The 20158-nt window shown below is 39.4% G+C and overlaps 1 protein-coding gene across 2 annotated transcripts in view; it reads left to right on the forward strand.

Moving 5' to 3' along the window:
* SPTLC1 (serine palmitoyltransferase long chain base subunit 1) overlaps positions 1-20158 on the forward strand; it is a 69630-nt gene that overhangs the window by 21740 nt on the left and 27732 nt on the right. For both annotated transcript variants that reach the window (XM_066368408.1, XM_066368407.1), the window contains exon 6: positions 998-1130. In XM_066368408.1, the coding sequence (XP_066224505.1) occupies positions 998-1130 (133 nt within the window). The remainder of the gene's footprint in view (positions 1-997; positions 1131-20158) is intronic.

Consider the following 20158-nt stretch of genomic DNA (forward strand, 5'->3'; position numbering starts at 1 on the left):
GCTCCAGGGCACCCTCCTTGTCAGCTTCTGAGTTCTCTTTGTGCTGGGCATGTGATTAATCTGGTCCCGTTCTCCAGGCAAGGGTCCTGCTATAGGTAAGAGCTAAAGGAAGTTTTAAAAGTCTTTTTCTCTCCTGGATAATGCCTCATTTTAAGACCACTTTGAAATTTCAGATTCAGAGCCAGTCAGTGCACTGTTTGTTCTAGACATCTTCCATCCCAGGGCGTGATGCCTTGTGGCTCAGCCTGGGAAGGTGAAAGGCTAGAAGGAATCATGATACAAGAGAAGAAAAAAGTTTCATAATGATTATTTGTTCCCATTGTTACATCAGCATTCATCGGAAGCTTCCTTTATAAAAGACCATGTTTCCCTTGGTACTTTAAATATGAATTCTGCAGGACACTTAAAAAGGAATTGAGGCAGGGCCACAGTCCTGCGCCGGGAGGGCAGTCGCTACAAGTGAGCGCCGGCAGCGGCTGTAGAAGAGTGACCGCCACTGCTCAGCCGTGCTCTTGATGCAGAATGTGTGGGGTTCTTTTTAAATGAACTGCTTCTCTCTCTTTTTTTTATCCTTTCCCTGTTAAAAGCTGATTGACATTATCTTAGTGCCCGGTTTGATATCTTCTAAAATGCAAAACGGCATTAATGATTAATGTTGTCCATTGGCAAAGTACTGTTGCTCTTGGTTGAAGGACTTCAAAGCTGGTAAAGTCACGGGGCTGTGAATTCTTGGGCTAGAGTAATATCAGAGCAAAGCCCCAAACTGGATCTGTCCTAGTGACACGTTGTGTGGACAGAGGAGTAGCTGATTCAGTTCACAGATTGTAGAGGTAGGATTGGCCCAGAATCACCTTAATTGACCTTATGTATTATATCTTAAAAACAATAACATTTTGGCCATAAGGTGACAGTATAACTAAACTGTTTATTTTTATCATTTAGTTAGTGAAAAATTTATATGACAGTTTAACCATTTACTTTTTTATTACTGAGCTAGATGTGCACTTGGATTTGGAAGACCGCCTAGCGAAATTTATGAAGACGGAAGAAGCCATCATCTACTCGTATGGCTTTGCCACCATAGCCAGTGCTATTCCCGCTTACTCTAAGAGAGGGGACATTGTGTTTGTGTAAGTAGCCTTTGCCTATCTTTCTAATCAGAATTCCTTTGGAAATAATGTTGACCCTCCTAGAGAAATCCTTTGTTACATGTTATCTGCTGAAAATAATACTGATTTTTTAAAGAAATACATTGTCACCCCAGCCAAGTAATTTTACAGAATTTGTGATACTGTCATTAGAAGGAATGAATACCTAGAATTGTCGTTACTCTGTTATCTTCCATTATGATTTTATTTATTGATATCGAGAAGCCAGACCTAGCCAACTATTGGCCAACTATCTGCCTTCCCAGTACAGCTCTGTGAAGTGTGGTGTTCCTGTGAGCCTGTGGTCACAACCACGCATACTGCCTAGCAGAGCCACTGCACTTACCCAGCACCCCCACCCAACTCCTGGTCTCTGCTGGTCTTCTTCATGGCATGTTGAGGACACAGAAGCCATGAGTGGAGGCCTTCACTTCCCATGAGCACATCTACAGAGCTCACGTGCGAGTGCACTGGATCCATTGCGGTTCCTGTGGAGAGGAGGGGCAGAGAAGCGGGGCACAGGCTGGTGCAGCCCAGGCGGCCGCCTGCACAAGTCAGCATCTGTCTTTAGCCCAAGCCTCTGTCACCTTTGGAGTGGACAATTAAATGACTTAATTTTAAGAACAAATTTACTTTTGCTTCCTCTTTTTTTTAACATCATGGGCAGAATAATCTTTTAAAACTCCAAATCTGATTATGTTACACTCTTTCAAGAGCTTCACTTGTTCCTAAAATATTGATCTTGCATGTCCTAGACCAGTGGTCCTAACCTTTTTTGGGCCATGGACTGGTTTAATGTCAGAAAATATTTTCATGGACCGGCCTTTAGGGTGGGATAAATGTATCACGTGACCGAGACAAGCGTCAAGAGTGAGTCTTAGACGGATGTAACAGAGGGAATCTGGTCATTTTCTAAAAATAAAACATCATTCAGACTTAAATATAAATAAAATGGAAATAATGTAAGTTATTTATTCTTTCTCTGCAGACTGGTACCGGTCCATGGCTCGGGGGTTGGGGACCACTGTCCTAGACTACCTTTCTGGCTTACTTTGTACTAAATCCCCTCAGGTCGCACTGTAGCCTCACCAGCCTTTTATACTAGCTTTCTCTCATCTCAGGGTCTTTGTGCATGTAAGAATATTGTTCCTCATCTCACATCCTGCTTATTAATCCCTGCTCACCTGCATGTAGTATCATCACCTATGCAGGAAAGTCTTCCCCGCCCTCTCAGACCAAGTCAGGATCCCCTGCTACATGTGGAGAAGATCTTAACTGCCAGAGGAGACTGGCACCTTGTGAACCCAAGACATCATGGCACTTGCTGCCTGTCAGTCCTCAGCTCCTCTTCCCCATGTACACATGCGCGTGTACACGCATACACACTCTCTGCTCTCTCATCTGGTCTCAGACTCACTGGAATCCTCTTTTATTTCACTGCCAGCAGTTGATAGTAGTTCCTTGCCTAGCATAGTATTTGCCATTTAATGGTGCTCAGTATATTCCAGTTCAGTGAGTGAATGAATGGACTTCAGAGCCCAGGAGCTGCCTGCTGCTTCTCACTCACTACTGGAAGTCCTGCTGGTGCAGTGCTCCTGCATGGGTTGCCATGCTGGCTCTGCCTGGGGTTCCAGGGCACGTACTGCTTGTTCTTCCCCATCGTGCTGCAGCATCCTGGGAGCTCTCCAGGACGGCCTGTAGTAGTGTTTCCTGTGGGATCATGAAAGCGAATGTCTTTTTTCACTTTTTGCACACAGTTAAAAAATCAAATAGCAACTCATTACAAACTTGAGAGCTGCTGATTTAAGCAGTGGTTCTATTTTTTAGTAAAAACATAGTTTTATAGATAACTATAATGTCATGTAGTATTCATACACTGTAAATACCTTTTTTTTGTGACAGAGACAGAGAGAGGGACAGAGATGAGAAGCATCAATTCTTTGTTGTGGCACCTTAGTTATTCACTGATTGCTTTCTCATATGTGCCTTGACTGGGGGCTACAGCAGAGCGAGTCACCCCTTGCTCAAGCCAGTGACCTTGGACTCGAGCTGATTAGCCTTGCTCAAACCAGTTGAGCCTGCGCTCAAGCTGGCAACCTCAGGATTTCGAACCTGGGTCCTCCGCGTCCCAGTTCAATGCTCTAGCCACTGTGCAGCTGCCTGGTCAGGCTGTAAATGCCTTCTTGATTTTTAAGTCCAGAAAAAGTGTACAGTTAACAACTGACTTTGTGTTCTTCCTTTGTCAGTTAATAAGAACTATACTGTCCTTTTGGTTTTAACTGCTAGGAAACCTAGACTAAATTCACTTCCAAATGTTAAAGCCCGTGTCTTTGAACTTCAACTTCTAGTGAATCATTAGACAACTTAATTATTCTCTTATACAGAATTTTAAATATTCTGCCTGAAATTCAGTAGAACTAGAGACAAAAATAGTGTTTAGTATGTTATTTGAAATTGTTTTTGATAAATTCATTAGGTATAGACAATAAGTCTAGTGCTTTATTTTCTTCCTTTTTTAGTAAACAGTGAAAAAGGCTTTCCAGTTGTAGGTCTCAGCACAAGGACTGTGCATGTTTTTCAGCCTGTCCTGGTCACTGTCAAGTGCATGTTCATGTGACTTCACATACCTTTTTTTAATGCAGTGTTTTATTATATATTGAGGTAATTGTGGATTTACATCCATTTCTACAAAGTAATGCAGAGATTCTCTGCGCCCTTGACCTAGTAGTCCACCACAGTAGTCACTTCTTGCAAGACTGTTAGTTTCACAGCTGGGATGCTGATGTTGATCAAGTCAAGATGCGAAAGGTTTGCCTCACCAGAGGGGGCGCATGTTGTCACTCCCGTGTCCCCCTATCCTTCCCACGTTCAGATGAAGTTTTTTTTATAATATATTTGATTTAAATCAGTTTATCAAAATAGTGTCCTTTAACATGTAATCAATATAAAAAAGGTTTTAGTGAGTTATTTTACATTCTTTCTTTTTTAATCATTTTTTAATTTTTCAATTACAGTTGACATGTTATTATATTAGTTTGAGACCCCTGGTTTAAGGTGTATACCCCAGTGACTAGACATTACACAACTTACTAAGTGAGATTATCCCAATAAATTCTGACACCATCCATAGTAATTGGAATACCATTGACTGTATTCCATATATTGTACTTGACATCCCCATGACTGTTCTGTAACAACTTTTTCACCATCTTTCTAACCCCCCTCATATCTGGTGGTAACCACCAAATGTTCTCCATAGCTAGAAATTTATTTATTTTATTCTGCTTGTTTATTTTATTTTTGAGATTTAGCTGTTGATAGATATGTATTTATTATTATTACCATTGTATTGTTCATATTTTTCTTTTTTTCTTCTTTTTCTTAAAGAAGACTCTTTATCATTTCATGTGATACTGGTCTAGGGGTGATGAACTCCTTTAACATTTTTCTGTCTGAGAAGCTCTTTATCTGTCCTTCAATTCTAAATGATAGCCTTGCTAGATAGAGTAATCTGGATTGTAGTTCCTTGCTTTTCATCATTTTGAATATTTCTTGCCAGTCTCTTCTGGCCTGAAGTGTTTCTGTTAAGATACAAGCTGACAATCTTATAGCAGCTCCACAAAGGGTCCTCAGGTTACGACACAGTTCCGTTCCTACGACAGTGACATAACTTGAATTCTGGTGTAAGTCAAAACACACCCTAGCCTAAGTCACTTACCTATCCTAACGCAGTTGTAAAATCATAATCTAGAACATAAAAACACAAGTAAGCGACAGAAAAAGACATAAATATACTGTATTGTACACTATACTATAGTAACAGAAAAAAAATGAGTGTAAAAAAATTTCCTTACCTGCCTGGCCTGTGGTGGCACAGTGGATAAAGCATTAACCTGGAATGCTGAGGTCACGGGTTCGAAACCCTGGGCTTGCCCGGTCAAGGCACATATGGAAGTTGATGGTTCCTGCTCCTCCCCCTTCTCTCTCTCTCTCTCTCTCTCTCTCTCTCTCTCTCTCTCCTGCCATCTCTCTAAAATGAATAAATAAATAAAAAGTTTTTTTTTTTAATTTAAAAAAAAAATTTTCTTACCTCTATTCCTGTGGTTGGCATGGTAAACTTGAAACATTATATGTTCAGACTGGCATAACCAGAGGACCCCCAGTAACTGCTTTTCTCTTCCTGCTTTTAAGAGCCTCTTTTTGGCACTGGCTGGATAGCTTGGTTGGTTTGAGCACAGAGGTTGCTGGTTCAATCCCCAGTCATGCACATACAGGAAGGAACAGATTGATGTTTCTGTCTCTCTCTACCTCCCACCCCTTTCTTCTCTCTCTAAAATCAATAAATAGAAAAAAATTTTTAAGTCTCTTTTTGTCTTTAAACTTCTGCATTATAATTATAATGTGTCTTGGTGTGGGCCTCTTTGGGTTCTTCTTCTGTGGGACTCTGTGCTTCCTGGACGTGTATGTCTGTTTCCTCCACCAAATTAGGGAAGTTTTCTGTCATATTTTTTCAAATAGGTTTATGATTTCTCACTCTCTTCTCTTTTCAGCACCTCCATGATGCAAATGTTTGTACACCTGAAGTTGTCCCAGAGACTATACTGTCTTCATTTTTTAGGTTCTTTTTTCTTTTTGCTGTTCTGTTGGGATGTTTTTTGCTTCCTTATGTTCTGAATTGCTGATTTGATTCTCAGCTTCATCTACTCTACTGTTAATTCTGTAAATTATTCTTCATTTCAGTTAGTGTATTCTTCATTTATGGACTGGCTCTTTTGTATGCTATTGAAGTTCTCACTAAATTTTATTGAGCAGTTTTATAACCAGTGTTTTGAACTTGGCATTTAGTAGATTGCTTGTCTATTTTGGTTAGTTCTGTTTCTGGAGTTTTGTTTTGTTCTTTCATTGGAGGCACGTTTCTTTGTCTCCTCATTTTGGCTGCCTTCCTGTGTTTGTTTCTATGTATTAAGTAGAGCTGCTACGTCTTCTGAACTTGTTCAGTGGCCTTGTGTAGTATGTGTCCTGTAGGGTCTAGTAGCACAGCCTCTCGGTACCCAAGGTGGGCACTCAAGGTGTGCTCTCCGTGTAGGCTGTGTACACCCTCCTCTTGTAGTTGAACTTTAATTGCTATTGTCATGTCAATGGGAAGGATTTACCCCAGACCAATCAGCTGCAAGAACTGGCTGTGACCACTGACCACTGTGGAGGATCAGCTGTGCAAGGGCCCACACCACAGAGCAGGAATTACTTCAGTGGGGCTCTGGTGCCCACTGAGTCCACCCATTGAGTGTGATGCATGTAGAGGTGGTCGGTGGTGCTTTGATGTGGTCTGAAGCTGTCCTCTGGGTGTACTGAATCTGGGCCTCCTGGGAGGTGGAGGCCAAGGTCAGCTACCACCTATGCCCTCCCTGGGGCCACCTGGCATGAGCTACAAAGCAATATGCAGATGGCTCTACTTGTGCTGGGCTTAAAGGTGCCTAGGAGAGGCCAAATTGTGACCCCAGGCCAACTGCTGCTAGTGCCAGACCTGGGCCCATTTAATGAGTGATATAGGGCATGGTGAGGCCAGATGCTTGTTTGAGAAATTTTTGGAAAGTCTGAAGCATGAGCCAAGACAGGCCATTCATATGGAAAAGCCATTAGAAACAACTTAGGTGGGCTTGCAAGTTGGGTGGAGCGGGCTTTCAGCAATCACTGGGGCATGCATGGCAAGCAGTGTGAGCCAGGTGGATGGAGCCTCAAGTATGGTGCCCACCTGCTGGCTCTGTGGGGAAGGGGGTGGTCTCAGAACAGGAACAACAGCTTCTGCCAGCACTTTTGTCTGGCAGGACACTGCCTCTAAGTTCTCACTCTGATGCCAGACAGTTCCGTTTCTCCCCATATGTCTTGGGTTCTTTTCAAGCTGCTGCCCAGCACTGGAGCTCAGGGGAAGTGAGTCCAAGTTAGTTTGTGCATGGGCCTTTTAAGAGGAATGTCTGAGACTCCCACAGTTTTCCATCTCACTCAGTCTCAATCCCCACTGTCTTTTACAGCCAGAAGTTGTGGGGACTTCTCTTCCTGGCTCTGGCACCTGGGCTGGGGGGCCTCCACAGCCGAGATATCCCTGGAGATGTTTATCTGCCACAGTGGGTGTGGGAGCAGCCCCTTCCGCGTCTCTGCCCCCACCACCACCACCAGTCTCAATGTGGCTTCTTTAATTCCCTAGTTGTAGGACTTCCATTCAGGCGATTCTGAGTGTTCTGTAGTTTAGTTGTAATCTTGATGTGGTTGTGGGAGGAGGCAATACTGTGATTACCTACACTTCTACCCACTTCTTAATCTTTGGCAACCACTCATCTGTTCTCCATTTCTACATTTCTGTCATTTCAGTATTGTGCAAGTGCAGTCATATAGTAGGCTGCATTTTGGGATTGTCTTTCTTCCGCATTAGTTCTCTGGAGATTCATTTAAGTCCTTGTGTGGATCCAGAGCTTGTTCTTTGGATTGCTGGATCATATTTCGTGGTAGGCTGCACCACAGTTAGTTGAACTATTTATCTGCAAAGACAACTGAGTTGTTTCCAGTTTAGTGTTATTACAAATAAAGTGATTGTAAACATTCACATACAGGTTTTCCTGTGAACATAAGTTTTCTTGTCTCTGGGATAAATGCCAAGGAGTACAGTTTCTGGGTCATATGTTATGCATATTTAGTTTTTTAAGAAATTGCTGCACTAGCTCTAGCCAGTTAGATCAGTCAATTGGAGTGTTGTCCCAAAACACCAAGGTTGAGGGTTTGATCCCCCGTTAGGGCATGTACAGTGGGCAACCAGTGAGTGCACAACTAAGTGGAACAACAAATGAATGTGCCCCCTTTGCCCCCTCCCACACTCCCTCCCCCTCCCCCGCACTCCCTCTCCTCCCCTTACTCTCTCTGTTTCTAAAGCAATCAATAAAAAAAGAAATTACTGTTTTTTAGAGCAGTTATATCATTCTGTATTGCCATTAACAATGTATAGTAGTACCTTGAGATATGAGCAGACCAACATACGAATTATTTAAGATACAAGCTGCGACTCGGTCCATATTTTTGTTCGAGATCCGAGCAAAATTCCTAGATATGAGTCATGATTTGGGAAGCTGCTGCTAGTGGTGCGTTGATGCACGGGTCCAGTATCGGCAGCACAACACCAGCATCTCGTTCTTTCTCACGTGTTACCCGCAGAATCAACTTGAATTTCGTGCACTGTACTCATTCTTGCATCATTTTTGCATTTGTCACTAACTTTTTTTGTGTGCTGTCATGGGGCCGAAGAAAGTGAGTGTAAAGGACAGTGGTGAGAAGAAGAAGAGAATGATGTCGATAGAAGTAAAGCAAAAAATAATAGAAAAACATGAGTGTGGTGTATGAGTGATTGAACTGGCAAGGCTGTACGACCGCAATACATCTACAATTTGTACCATCCTTAAAAGGATGCCATCAAAAGCGCAAATCCAGCAAAAGAAACTACAATTCTGTCCCAATTAAGGACAAATATCCATGAAGAAATGGAGAAACTTCTGCTGGTGTGGGTAAAAGAGAAAGAGCTTGCAGGAGAGATACAGTGACGGAGACTATAATATGCGAAAAGGCATGTATTATTTACAGTGACTTGAAGAAGAAAGAACCATCAACCTCAAAAGAGGCAGCAAAAGATATGTTTAGGGCAAGTCACGGCTGGTTTAAAAATTTCAAGAAGCCCGACCTGTGGTGGCGCAATGGATAAAGCGTCAACCTGGAAATGCTGAGGTCACCAGTTCGAAACCCTGGGCTTGCCTGGTCAAGGCACATATGGGAGTTGATGCTTCCAGCTCCTCCCCCCCTTCTCTCTCTCTGTCTCTCCTCTCTCTCTCCCTCTGTCTCTCCCTCTCCAAAATGAATAAATAAATAAATAAATTTCAAGAAGAGATCTGGCATCCACTCGGTGGTGAGATATGGTGAAGCTGCAAGTGCTGACAATAGGCAGCTGAGGAGTACATTGCACGTTTTGCTGTGCTTATTGCAAAGGAAAGCTACATCCCCCAACAAGTGTTCAACTGTGACAAAACAGGGTTGTTTTGGGAAAAAATGCCCCAGAGGACTTTCATCACCGCAGAGGAGAAGAAACTGCCAGGCCATAAACCCATTAAGGACCGTCTGATCCTTGCATTGTGTGCAAATGCTAGCGGTGACTATAAAGTAAAGCCACTGCTAGTGTATCATTCCGAAAATCCTCAAGAGTCCTAAAGAAAAACTGCAGGTTATGTGGCATGCCAATGCTAGGGCATGGGTTACGTGGCAGTTTTTTATTGAATGTGTAAATCTAGTCTTTGGTCCTGCAGTGAAGAAATATCTTCAAGAAAATAAACTCCTGATGAAAGCATTACTAATCCTTGAAAATGCTCTAGCCCACCCACCTGGTCTTGAAGATGACATCTCGATAAGTTCAAATTCGTGAAAGTCCTCTACCTCCCACTGAACACGACTTCAATCTTGCAACCTATGGATCAGCAGGTCATTTCCAACTTTAAAAAGCTTTACATAAAGCACTTGTTCCGCCACTACTTTGAGGTAACTGAGAATACAAATCTAACCCTTCAAAAGTTTTGGAAAGATCACTACAACATTGTGATATGTTTATACATTATTGACTTGGCATGGCAAGAGGTTACAAGAAGAACCTTGAATTTGGCATGGAAAAAGTTATGGCCTGATGTTGCAGACAGGGACTTCGAAGGATTCGAACCAGAGACTGAGACTGAGGTAGAAGCTTTGGAGGAGATTGTGTCCCTCCAAAAGTCGATGGGTCTGGAGGTTGATGAGGGTGACGTAAACGAGCTCGTCAAGGGACATGAGGAGGAACTCTCAACTGAGGAGTTGCAGGAGCTACAGATGATGCAACATACGGAGCTTCTGCGAGAGATTAGTAGTGAGGAGGAGGTAGAGTTAGAGGAAGTGATTTCTACAAGTGAAATTAAAGACATGCTGGCAATGTGGGAGAAGCTTTCAAGTTTCATTGAAAAGAAACACCCAGAAAAAGTTTCAACTGGTCATGCTTCAGCACTTTTTAATTGATACTTGTTAGTCACATTTCTGTAACATTTTAAAAGACAGGCAAAAGCAAACCTCTTTGGATAGATTTTTATTCAAAAGTCCTGCAAGTGAAAGTGCCGAAAGTGCAGCCAAAAAGACAAAAACAGGTGATGATTAAATGAAAAATACGTAATGTTAAGCTTAGGTTAAGTTTAAAGTTAAGAAAGTGCATTTTTTTACAATTAAGTTTTTGTGGTTTCATTTTAAGTAAAGAAAGTGCAGTTTTAGTTTTGTTTAAAGTAAAGAAAATGCAGTTTTAGTTTACATTTAGTGTTAAGAAAGTACAGTTTTAGTGTATGTGTCTACAGTGCCTGCATCCCTTCCTCCCTCCCTCCCTCCTCCTCCACCATTCACCTCCAGTCAGCCTCACTCATCTGTCTCCAAGGTAAGAATACAGTACAGTACTAAATAACACTTTTTTCTTTTATTTCATATATTTTGTTATGCATTGGTAAAGTATACATATGTGTTTCTTAATTAAAAACATGTCTTTTTTCATAATTTAGGATGGTTTGGGGATGTTTCACAGGGCTGGAACAGATTAAATCTATTTCAGTTATTTTAAATGGGAGAAATTTGTTTGATATACGAGTTGACTGACTTACGAGCTCGCTTACAGAACGAATTAAATTCGTATCTCAAGGTACCACTGTATAAGTGATCTAGTTTCTCCTCATCCTCAGGAGAATTTGGTATTATCACTAACTTTACTTTAGCCATTCTTATAAGTGAGTAGAGATATCTTTTTGTTGTTTTAATTTGCATTTTCCTAGTAACTAATGATCACATTTTTTTGTTTCATTTTGGCATCAGAGTAATATTTCATAAAATCAACTGGAAAGTGTTCTCTTCTGTTTTCTGGAGAAATTGCATAAAATTTTTGATTCTTTAACTGGTGAAGTTCTCCAGTAAAACCAACTAGGCCTAGAGATTTCTTTTTTGGAAGTATTTTAATTATGAATTCAGTTTCCTTAGTACATACTTAAAAGGCTATTTAAGTTATATCAAATTGGGTGAGTTAAGATAGTTCTTTTTTTTTTCTTTTTTCTTTTTTTTTTTTTTTACAGAGACAGTCAGAGAGAGGGATAGATAGGGACAGACAGACAGGAATGGAGAGAGATGAGAAGCATCAATTATTAGTTTTTCGTTGCAACACCTTAGTTGTTCATTGATTGCTTTCTCTATGTGCCTTAACCATGGGCCTTCAGCAGACGGAGTAACCCCTTGCTTGAGCCAGAGACCGTGGGCTCAAGCTGGTGAGCTTTTGCTCAAACCAGATGCACCCACGCTCAAGCTGGCGACCTCGGGATCTCGAACCTGGGTCCTCCACATCCCAGTCCTACGCTTTATCCACTGCACCACCACCTGGTCAGGCGAGATAGTTTATGTTCTTTAAGAAGTTTGTCCACTTCTTTTAAGTCGTGAGATTGATATGTTTCACTCTCTATGATTATTCTTCTTCTATTATTAGCCTTCTAATGTCTGCAGAGTTGCAGTGATACCCCGTTTTGTCTGTGACTAGTAATTTCCGTCCACTCTTTTTTGTCAATCCTAAAGGTTTCTCAATTTTATTGATCTTTTTATGGAATCAGCTCTTTGTTTTATTGGTCTTTTATTCCATTTTATTTTTGTTTTAAGTTCTGTTGACTTTTAGTATTTTTTTTCTGCCTTATTATCAGTTTGTTTTGCTCTTTTTTTCTAGGTTCTTGAGGTGGGAACTTGAATTATTGATTTCAGACATTTCCTCTTTTCTGATGCATTAGTGCTATGAATTACCCTCTCAGCTTTAGTTGTGTCCCACAATTTTGATGTGTCTATTTTCATTTTTATTCATTGTATTTTATTCCCTTTAGACCTTCTCTTTGATCCTGGGTTATACAGAAGTGTGTTGTTGAGTTTCCAAATGTTTTAAGGTTTTAATTAGTTGCAGTTTGTTTTATGGCTCATGATGTGGTTTTTTTTTCTTTTTTTTAAGTAAGAGGAGGGGAGATAGACTCCCGCATGTTCCCCGACCAGGATCCCCCAGATGGGGGGGCGCTCAAATCAACTCAGCTGAGACTGATGCGCTCAGACCATTCAAGCTATACTCAGTGCCTGGAACTGATGCTTAAACCATTTGAGCTACTGGCTATAGGAGAGGAAGAGAGAGAGGAGAAGGAGAGGGGGGCTGAGAGAAGTGGACACTCAAATCAACTGAGCTGAGGCTGATGCGCTCAGACCAATCAAGCTATATTTCAGTGTCTGGAGCCAATGCTCAAACCACTTGAGCTACTCGTTATAAGAGAGGAGGAGAAGAGCGAGAAGAAGGAGAGGGAGGCGGAGAGAAGTAGATGGTCACTTCTCTTGTGTGCTCTGACTGGGAATCAAACCCAGGACGTCCATATGCCAGACCCGATGCTCTATCCACTGAACAAACCAGCCAGGGCTGATGTGGTCTAACTTAAAATATGTTCTGTGGTCATCTTAAGAACCTTTCTTAAGAAAGAACATTCTGCTATTGTTCAGTTGAGTGTTCTGTAAATGACAATCCATTGATAGTGTTGAGTTCTTCTATTTCCTTGCTGATTTTCTATCTAGTAGTTCTATCAGTTGGTGTATTTGTGATTTGTCAATTTCTCTTTTCAGTTTATTCAGTTTTGTTTCATCTTTTGCAGCTGTACATTTTGGTGAGTACTTAATGTCCTTCTTTGTCTCTGATAATTTTCTTTGTTCCAGAGTTTACTTTATCAGATATTAACATAGGCAGTTCTGCTTTTGTTGGTGAATGCTTGCATGGTATACTTACTGAATATAATGTATATATTCTCACCATCTGTATTATGTAAAAAACATATACTATATTCTAACTACTTGTATTTCATTTAAAGTGAATTTTTAGAGGAGGCATATGGTTGGATCATGTTTAATCTACTCTGCCAATCTCTGACTTTAAATTCTATGTTTTGGCCATTTACATTTAGTGATATGTGAAGGCTAAAATCTTCCATTTTGTTTAATTGTTCTTTATGGTTTTTGTTTTTCTGATTTCTTTTTCTTCTTTGTTGACTATTTGACTATGTTTTGGGATTCTACTTTTATTCATATTGTTTTTGAATATTTTTATATAGTTTTTTAAATCATTGACCTATTCTACTGGTCATTATTTTACCAGTTTAAGTATAAATCTTTAACTTCCTTTACATCTTTTTATTCTCCTCATTTATAATGTCACTGTTTTAGGTATTTCCTGTATACATGTTGAGCATCACAGCAGACAGTGTTGTAATTTTTACTTTATCCAAAATAATTTGGAAAACTAGAGGAGGAACAAAAAAGCCTAATGTGATTGTTTATACTTTCTACCTACTGTGTTCTTCCTTTGTTCCTGATAATCTAAGATTCTTTTATTCAATATTTTAATTCTTTTTCCTCCATGAAGAACTTTCTTTAATCATTCCTTTAAGGGATGTCTAAAGGACAGATTCTTAGTTTTCTTTCCATTGATAATATCTTGGTTTTCTCTTTATTCCTAAAGGATAGTTTTGTTTGATATAGGGTTTTTGGTTGACTTTTTTTTTCTTTCACCATCTGAAATATATTGTGATGCTTTTTCTGTTCTCCATTCCATGGTTTCTGATGAGAAATCAAATTGTTTTTCTCTTATTTGTAAGATGTCCATTTCATTGGGTTGCTTTCAATATTTTTTTATTAGTCATTTTCAGGAATTGGACTATAACTGCCTTGGCATTTATTTGTCTAGAATTACATGTATAAATTTTGCTCAGCTTCTTAACTCTTAGGTTTAACCCTCTTACCAAATTTGGAACATTTTCAATTATTATTTCTTTGACTACCTTTTTAGCTACACCTCTTTCTCTTCATTGAGACCTCACTTATGTGAATATTCCATCTTTTATTGTAGTCCCACAGGTCCCTCTTTCTAGTCATTTTGATCTCTGTGGTCTGCATATCTAATTTCTACTACTGCAGTCTTTCAGTTCACCGATTCTTTCCTCTGTCTCTTCTATTCTGCTGCTGAACCCGTATATACTAAATGTTTTCTTACAGTTATTTCATTTTTCAGTTCTAGTATTTCCATTGGATTCTTTGTATCTTCTTTTTCTTTACTGAGGTTTTCTCTTTTTACTTTTCATTTGTGTCGAGAGTATTCATAATTGTTCATTGAAACTTTTAAAAATAATTTAATTTTAGGGTAAATATGTTAAACCTTTGAAACAGTAATGAGAAAAGTAAAATATCTTTTTCAGTAAAAACTCAAAATATAGTATAACCCCAAGTAAAAAAGACAAGTTGTAGAAAATATTTCCATTTCTCTTTTTTTTTTTTTAAATTACAGTTATATTCAATATTATTTTGTATTACTTTCAGGTGCACAGTATTGTGGTAGACAACCATATACTTTAAGAGTGTTCCCCTTGTGTTTCCAGTACCGAATGGGCACCATACATAGTTACTACAGCATCATTGACTGTTTTCCCTAAGCTGTGCTTTACATCCCACGACTGTGTTTTAACTGCCAATTTGTACATCTTTTTTCACTCAGTCCCCCAATCCCCTCACCTCTGGCAACCATCAGTCTGTACTCTGTGTCTCTAGGTCTGTTTCTATTTTGTTTGCTTGTTTGTATTCTTTAGATTCCACATATAGGGGTGAGCAAATGTAGGTTTACAGATGTGAGAACATGAGTTCATTCTTCAAATATTTATTAATTATTGTATTATTTATATTATGACTATAAGCCTACTTTTGCCCTAACCTTATAAGTAAAATCATACACTTTTGTCTTTCTCTGAATAAATAATTTCATTGAGTGTAATACCCTCTGGGTCCATCTATGCTGTGACAAATGGTAAGATTTCATTCTTTTTTATGACCAAATAGTAGTCTATTGTATATATGTACCACAGCTATTTTTTATCTGTTTGTCTGTTGATGGGCACATGGGTTGCTTCCATATCTTGGCTATTGTAAATAACACTGCAATGAACATAGGGGTGTATATATTCTTTCAAATTAGGCTTTTGGATTTCTCCTCAGAAGTGGAAGTGCTAGACCATAAGACAGTTTTACTGTTAATTTTTTTGAGAAAACTCCATACTGTTTTCCACAGTGGCTGCACAAGTCTGCATTCCCACCAATGTGCAAAGGTTCCCTTTTCTCCACATTCTCGCCAGCACTTGTTCTTTGTTGATATATTGGTGATCGCCATTCTGACAGATGTGAGGTGATGTCTCATTGTGGTTTTTATCTGCATTTCTCTGATGATATTTACATTGAGCACTTTTTCATATCTATTGGCCATCTGTATGTCCTCCTTGGAGAAATTTGTATTTACATCCTTTGCCCACCTTTAATTGGATTATTTATTTTATTAGTGTTGAGTTTTATGAGTTCTTTATAAATTTTGGATATTAACTCCTTATTGGATGCATCATTGGCAAATATTTCTCTCATTCAGTGGATTGTCTTTTTATTATGTTGATGGTTTCCTTTGCTGTGCAAAAACATTTTGGTTCGATGTAGTCCCATTTGTTTATTTTGTTTGTTTGTTTTCCTTGCCTGAGGAGATCTATCAGGAAAAATATGATTAGAGAATTGTCAAAGATTTTACTGCCTATGTTTTCTTCTAGGATTTTTATGGTTTGGAATCTAATATTTAAGTCTTTAATCCATTTTGAGTTTATGGCATAAGAAGGTTGACTAGTTTCACTATTTTTGTACCTAATTTATTCAATTTTCCCAACACTATTTATTGAGTAGACTTATCTTTACCCTATTGTGTATTTTAGACTCCTTTGTCAAATATTAACTGACCATATTGACATGGGTTTATTTCTGGGCTCTTTATTCTATTCCATTAATCAATATGTCTGTTTATATGCCAGTACTGTGCTGTTTTTATTACTGTGGTCCTAGAATATGGTTTGAAATCAGGAAGCATGATTTCTCCAACTTTCTTCCTCTTTCTCAAGATTACTATGGCTATTTGAGGGGGGTTTTTTTGTTCTTCCATATAAATTTTTGGATTATTCTAGTTCTGTGAAATATACCATTGGTGTTTGGGTAAGAATTGAGTTGAATCTATAGTTTGCTTTGGGTAGTATGGACATTTTAACAATGTTAGTTCTTCTTATCCATGAACATGGTATATGCTTATATTTCTTTGTATCTCTATCAGTTTCTTTCTTCAGTGTCTTAGAATTTTCTCAGTACAGGTCTTTTACTTCTTTAGTTCTGTCAGTCCCAGTAGTTTTATGGTGGAATATCTTGAGTTCTCTATATACATTATAATGTCATCTGCAAGTAATGACAGTTTTACTTATTCTTTTCCTATTTGGATGACTTATTTCTTCTTCATGTCTTATTGATATGGATAAGACTTTCAGTACTATGTTGAATAAGAGTGGTGAAAGGGGATACCCCTATCTTGTTCCTGATCTTAAAGGAAATGCTTTTAGTTTTTTTCCATTGGGTATGATGTTAGCTGTGGGTTTGTCATATATGGCTTTTATTATATTGACATATGACCACTCTATTCCAGCTTTGCTGAGTTTTTATCATAAATGGGTGCTAGATTCTGTCAAATGCTATTTCTGCATCTATTTATGTGATCATGGTGTTTTTTTAAATTTATGTGGTATATCATGTTAATTAATTTGTGGATATTGAACCAGTTTTGCATCCCAGGAACAAGTCTCACTTGATCATGGTGCATGATTTTTTAATTTATTGCTGCATTCAGTTTTTCAATATTTTATTAAGAATTTTTGCATCCGTGTTCATCAGAGATATTGGTGTATAATTCTCTTTCTTTGTGATATCTTTATCTGGTTTTGGGATTAGAATGCTTATCTCATAAAATAAGCTTGGAAGTCTTCCTTCCTCTTAAATTTTTTGGGATAGTTGAAAAGGATAGGTGTTATCTTTTGAATGTTTGATAAAACTCACCTGTAAGCCTCCAGTCCAGTTTTGTTTGTTGGAAGTTTTTAGATTACTGCTTTGATTTCGTTATTGGTTTGTTCAAATTTTCTGTTTCTTCTTGACTCAATTTAGGGAGAATGTATGTTTCTAGGAATTTATTTCTTCTAGATTGTCTAATTTGTTGGCATTTAGTTTTTTGCTATATTTTCCTACAATCATTTATATTTCTTTGGGTTCAGTTGTACCTCTCCTTTTTCATTTCTCGTTTTAGTAATTTGAGTCCTCTTTCTTTTTTCTTTCATGAGTCTGGTTAAAGGTTTATCAGTCTTGTTAATCTTTACAGAGAATCAGCTCTTGGTTTCATTGGAGACTTTCTTTTATTGGCCTGTAATTGATGTACAATTATGTATCCTATTATGTATATTATACATTACTTATATTACACATATTATAATATACATATTAACATATGCATCCTATTAGTTACAGTTGCACATTATACTGATTTGATACTATAATATACACATATGAAATGATCCCCACATAAAATCTGTCACAATACAAAGTTATTACAATATTGTTGCTATAATGCCTATGCTATATATCAGATCCCTGTGACTCCTTCACATTTTTGTAACTGGAAATTTGTACCTCTTAATCCTCTTCACCAGTTTTGACCAGACCCCAAGTCACTCCCTCGCTCTGGTAACCACCAGATTGTCTCCTCTACCTATGAGTCTCTTTTTGCTTTTGTTTATTTGGGGGGTTTTGGTTTTTATTTTGGGGTTTTTTTAGTTTCACATATAAGTGAAATTATATGGCATTTGTCTTTCTCTGCATGGCTTATTTCACTGAGTATAATACCCTCTAGATTTATACATGTTGTCACAAATGGCAAGATTACATTCTTTTTTATGGCCAAGTAGTATTCCATTCTGTGTATGTAGCACAGCGTTTTTACGCATTTGTCTGATGATGGACACTTGGGCTGTTGTAAATAATGCTGCAGGGAACATAAGGATGCGTATGTCTTTTAAATTAGTGTTTTCGCCTGACCAGGCGGTGGCGCAGTGGGTAGAGCGACGGACTGAGATGCCGAAGACCCAGGTTGGAGACCCCAAGGTCACCAGCTTAAGTGCAGGCTCATCTGGTTTGAGCACAAGCTCACCAGCTTGGACCCAAGGTCGCTGGCTCCAGCAAGGGGTTACTCAGTCTGCTGAAGGCCCACGGTCAAGACATATATGAGAAAGCAATCAATGAACAACCAAGGTGTCGCAATGCGCAACAAAAAACTAATGATTGATGCTTCTCGTCACTCTGTTCGTGTCTGTCTGTCCCTGTCTATTCCTCTCTTTGACTCTCTCTCTGTCTCTGTAAAAAAAAAAGAAGAAGAAGAAGAAAAAAAAGTTTTTAAATTGGTGTTTTCATTTTCTTTGGATAAATACACAGAAGTGGAATTGCTGGATCGAATAATGATTCTGTTTTTAATTTTTTGAGGAAATATTTTTATCCAGACTGCTCTGAACTTACCAGAAGTGCTGACATTTCTGTCACCTCTGCATTGATTGCTGGTTGTTTTCTTTCATTGTGTTAGCTATCTTCAGGTTCTGGGTATAACAAGTGATAGTTTATTGAAATCTGGACATTTTCATATTTTGCTATTTTAGTTTATGCTTTATTTCAATGTACTGTTTTAATAAACTTTCTCTGATATTTCTAACAGGGACAGGGGGCTGCCAGGTGGAGGTCTCTACTCAGCCTCTGTTGACATTGATGTGGGGGTGTTGTCTCTCCATCCTGTGCTCCCCTGTATCTCTTCTGATACAGGCCACACTGAGAGAGGGAGAGTGTCCCCAACTGTAGGGTGGGTCGAACTTGGGGCTCTTCACATGGTCTCATGGTCACCACAGTTGGGGCCACAGGTTACCATTCGTTGCAGATAAAAAAGTCTCAGCTCCTTTACCTCACACTCCCCTGAGGGTTGTTGGGGTGACTTGCTGACTTGCTACAGCCCCACAAGGGTCAGTATCTAGGTCCTCCTTGTCCTGTGCTGGTGCGGAGGGGGTGGGCCAGGGTTTTCCATGAAGTTGCTGCAGCAGAGACATGTTGTTTGCTGGCTGCAGAGCACAGGTTCTTTTGGAGATTTTTGTCTGTGTCTGTGACGTTTCCAGGTGTCAGCTTTACTGACTCAAGTCTGAAAGTCCAGGACACTCATTTCATGTCATTTCTCAGGTTCCAGCTGGTCTGACTTTTGTCCTCATCCTTCAGTCTTATGTTTGTTTCATGTGTAATGGCCAGGGCTTGGGTTATACCTAGTAAGACAAGTAGGAGAAAAATGTCTACGTCACCTTCCTAGAAATTGAAGTCTTGCTTATACTTTTAAATAGTACAACTTAAGGCCCTGGCCGGTTGGCTCAGCAGTAGAGCATCAGCCTGGCATGTGGAAGTCCTGGGTTCGATTTCCAGCCAGGCTACACAGGAGAAGTGCCCATCTGCTTCTCCACGCCTCCCCCTCTCTTTTCTCTCTCTCTCTCTTTTCCCCTCCACGGCCAAGGCTCCATTGGAGCAAAGTTGGCCCCGGCACTGAGGATGGGTCCATGGCCTCTGCCTCAGGCACTAGAATGGCTCAGATTGCAGCAGAGCAACACCCCTGAGAGGCCGAACATCGCCCCCTGGTGGGCATGCTGGGTGGATCCCGATCAGGCACATGTGGGAGTCTGTCTCTGCCCCCTCCTTTCTCACTTTGGAAAAATACAAAATAAATAAATAGTATAACTTAATTTAAAAATATTTTTTCTCCTGATTAACTCACTTTTAGCAATCTATGGAAGTTTAAATCCTCAAGATTTGAAGTTCTGCCCTGGGTTATACAGATGGAGTCAGCTCTCTGGTATCACTCTGCCAGAGTGTAAGGGCAGAGGGGTGTGGCATTCAGATCAGAGGTGCTACTGAGGGTGAAATGCGCAATGTTTTGTGTTTTTCTCAGGAAGAGAAAATTGCCG

Source organism: Saccopteryx leptura, chromosome 2, assembly GCF_036850995.1.
Source record: "Saccopteryx leptura isolate mSacLep1 chromosome 2, mSacLep1_pri_phased_curated, whole genome shotgun sequence".
Classification (NCBI taxonomy): Eukaryota; Metazoa; Chordata; class Mammalia; order Chiroptera; family Emballonuridae; genus Saccopteryx; species Saccopteryx leptura.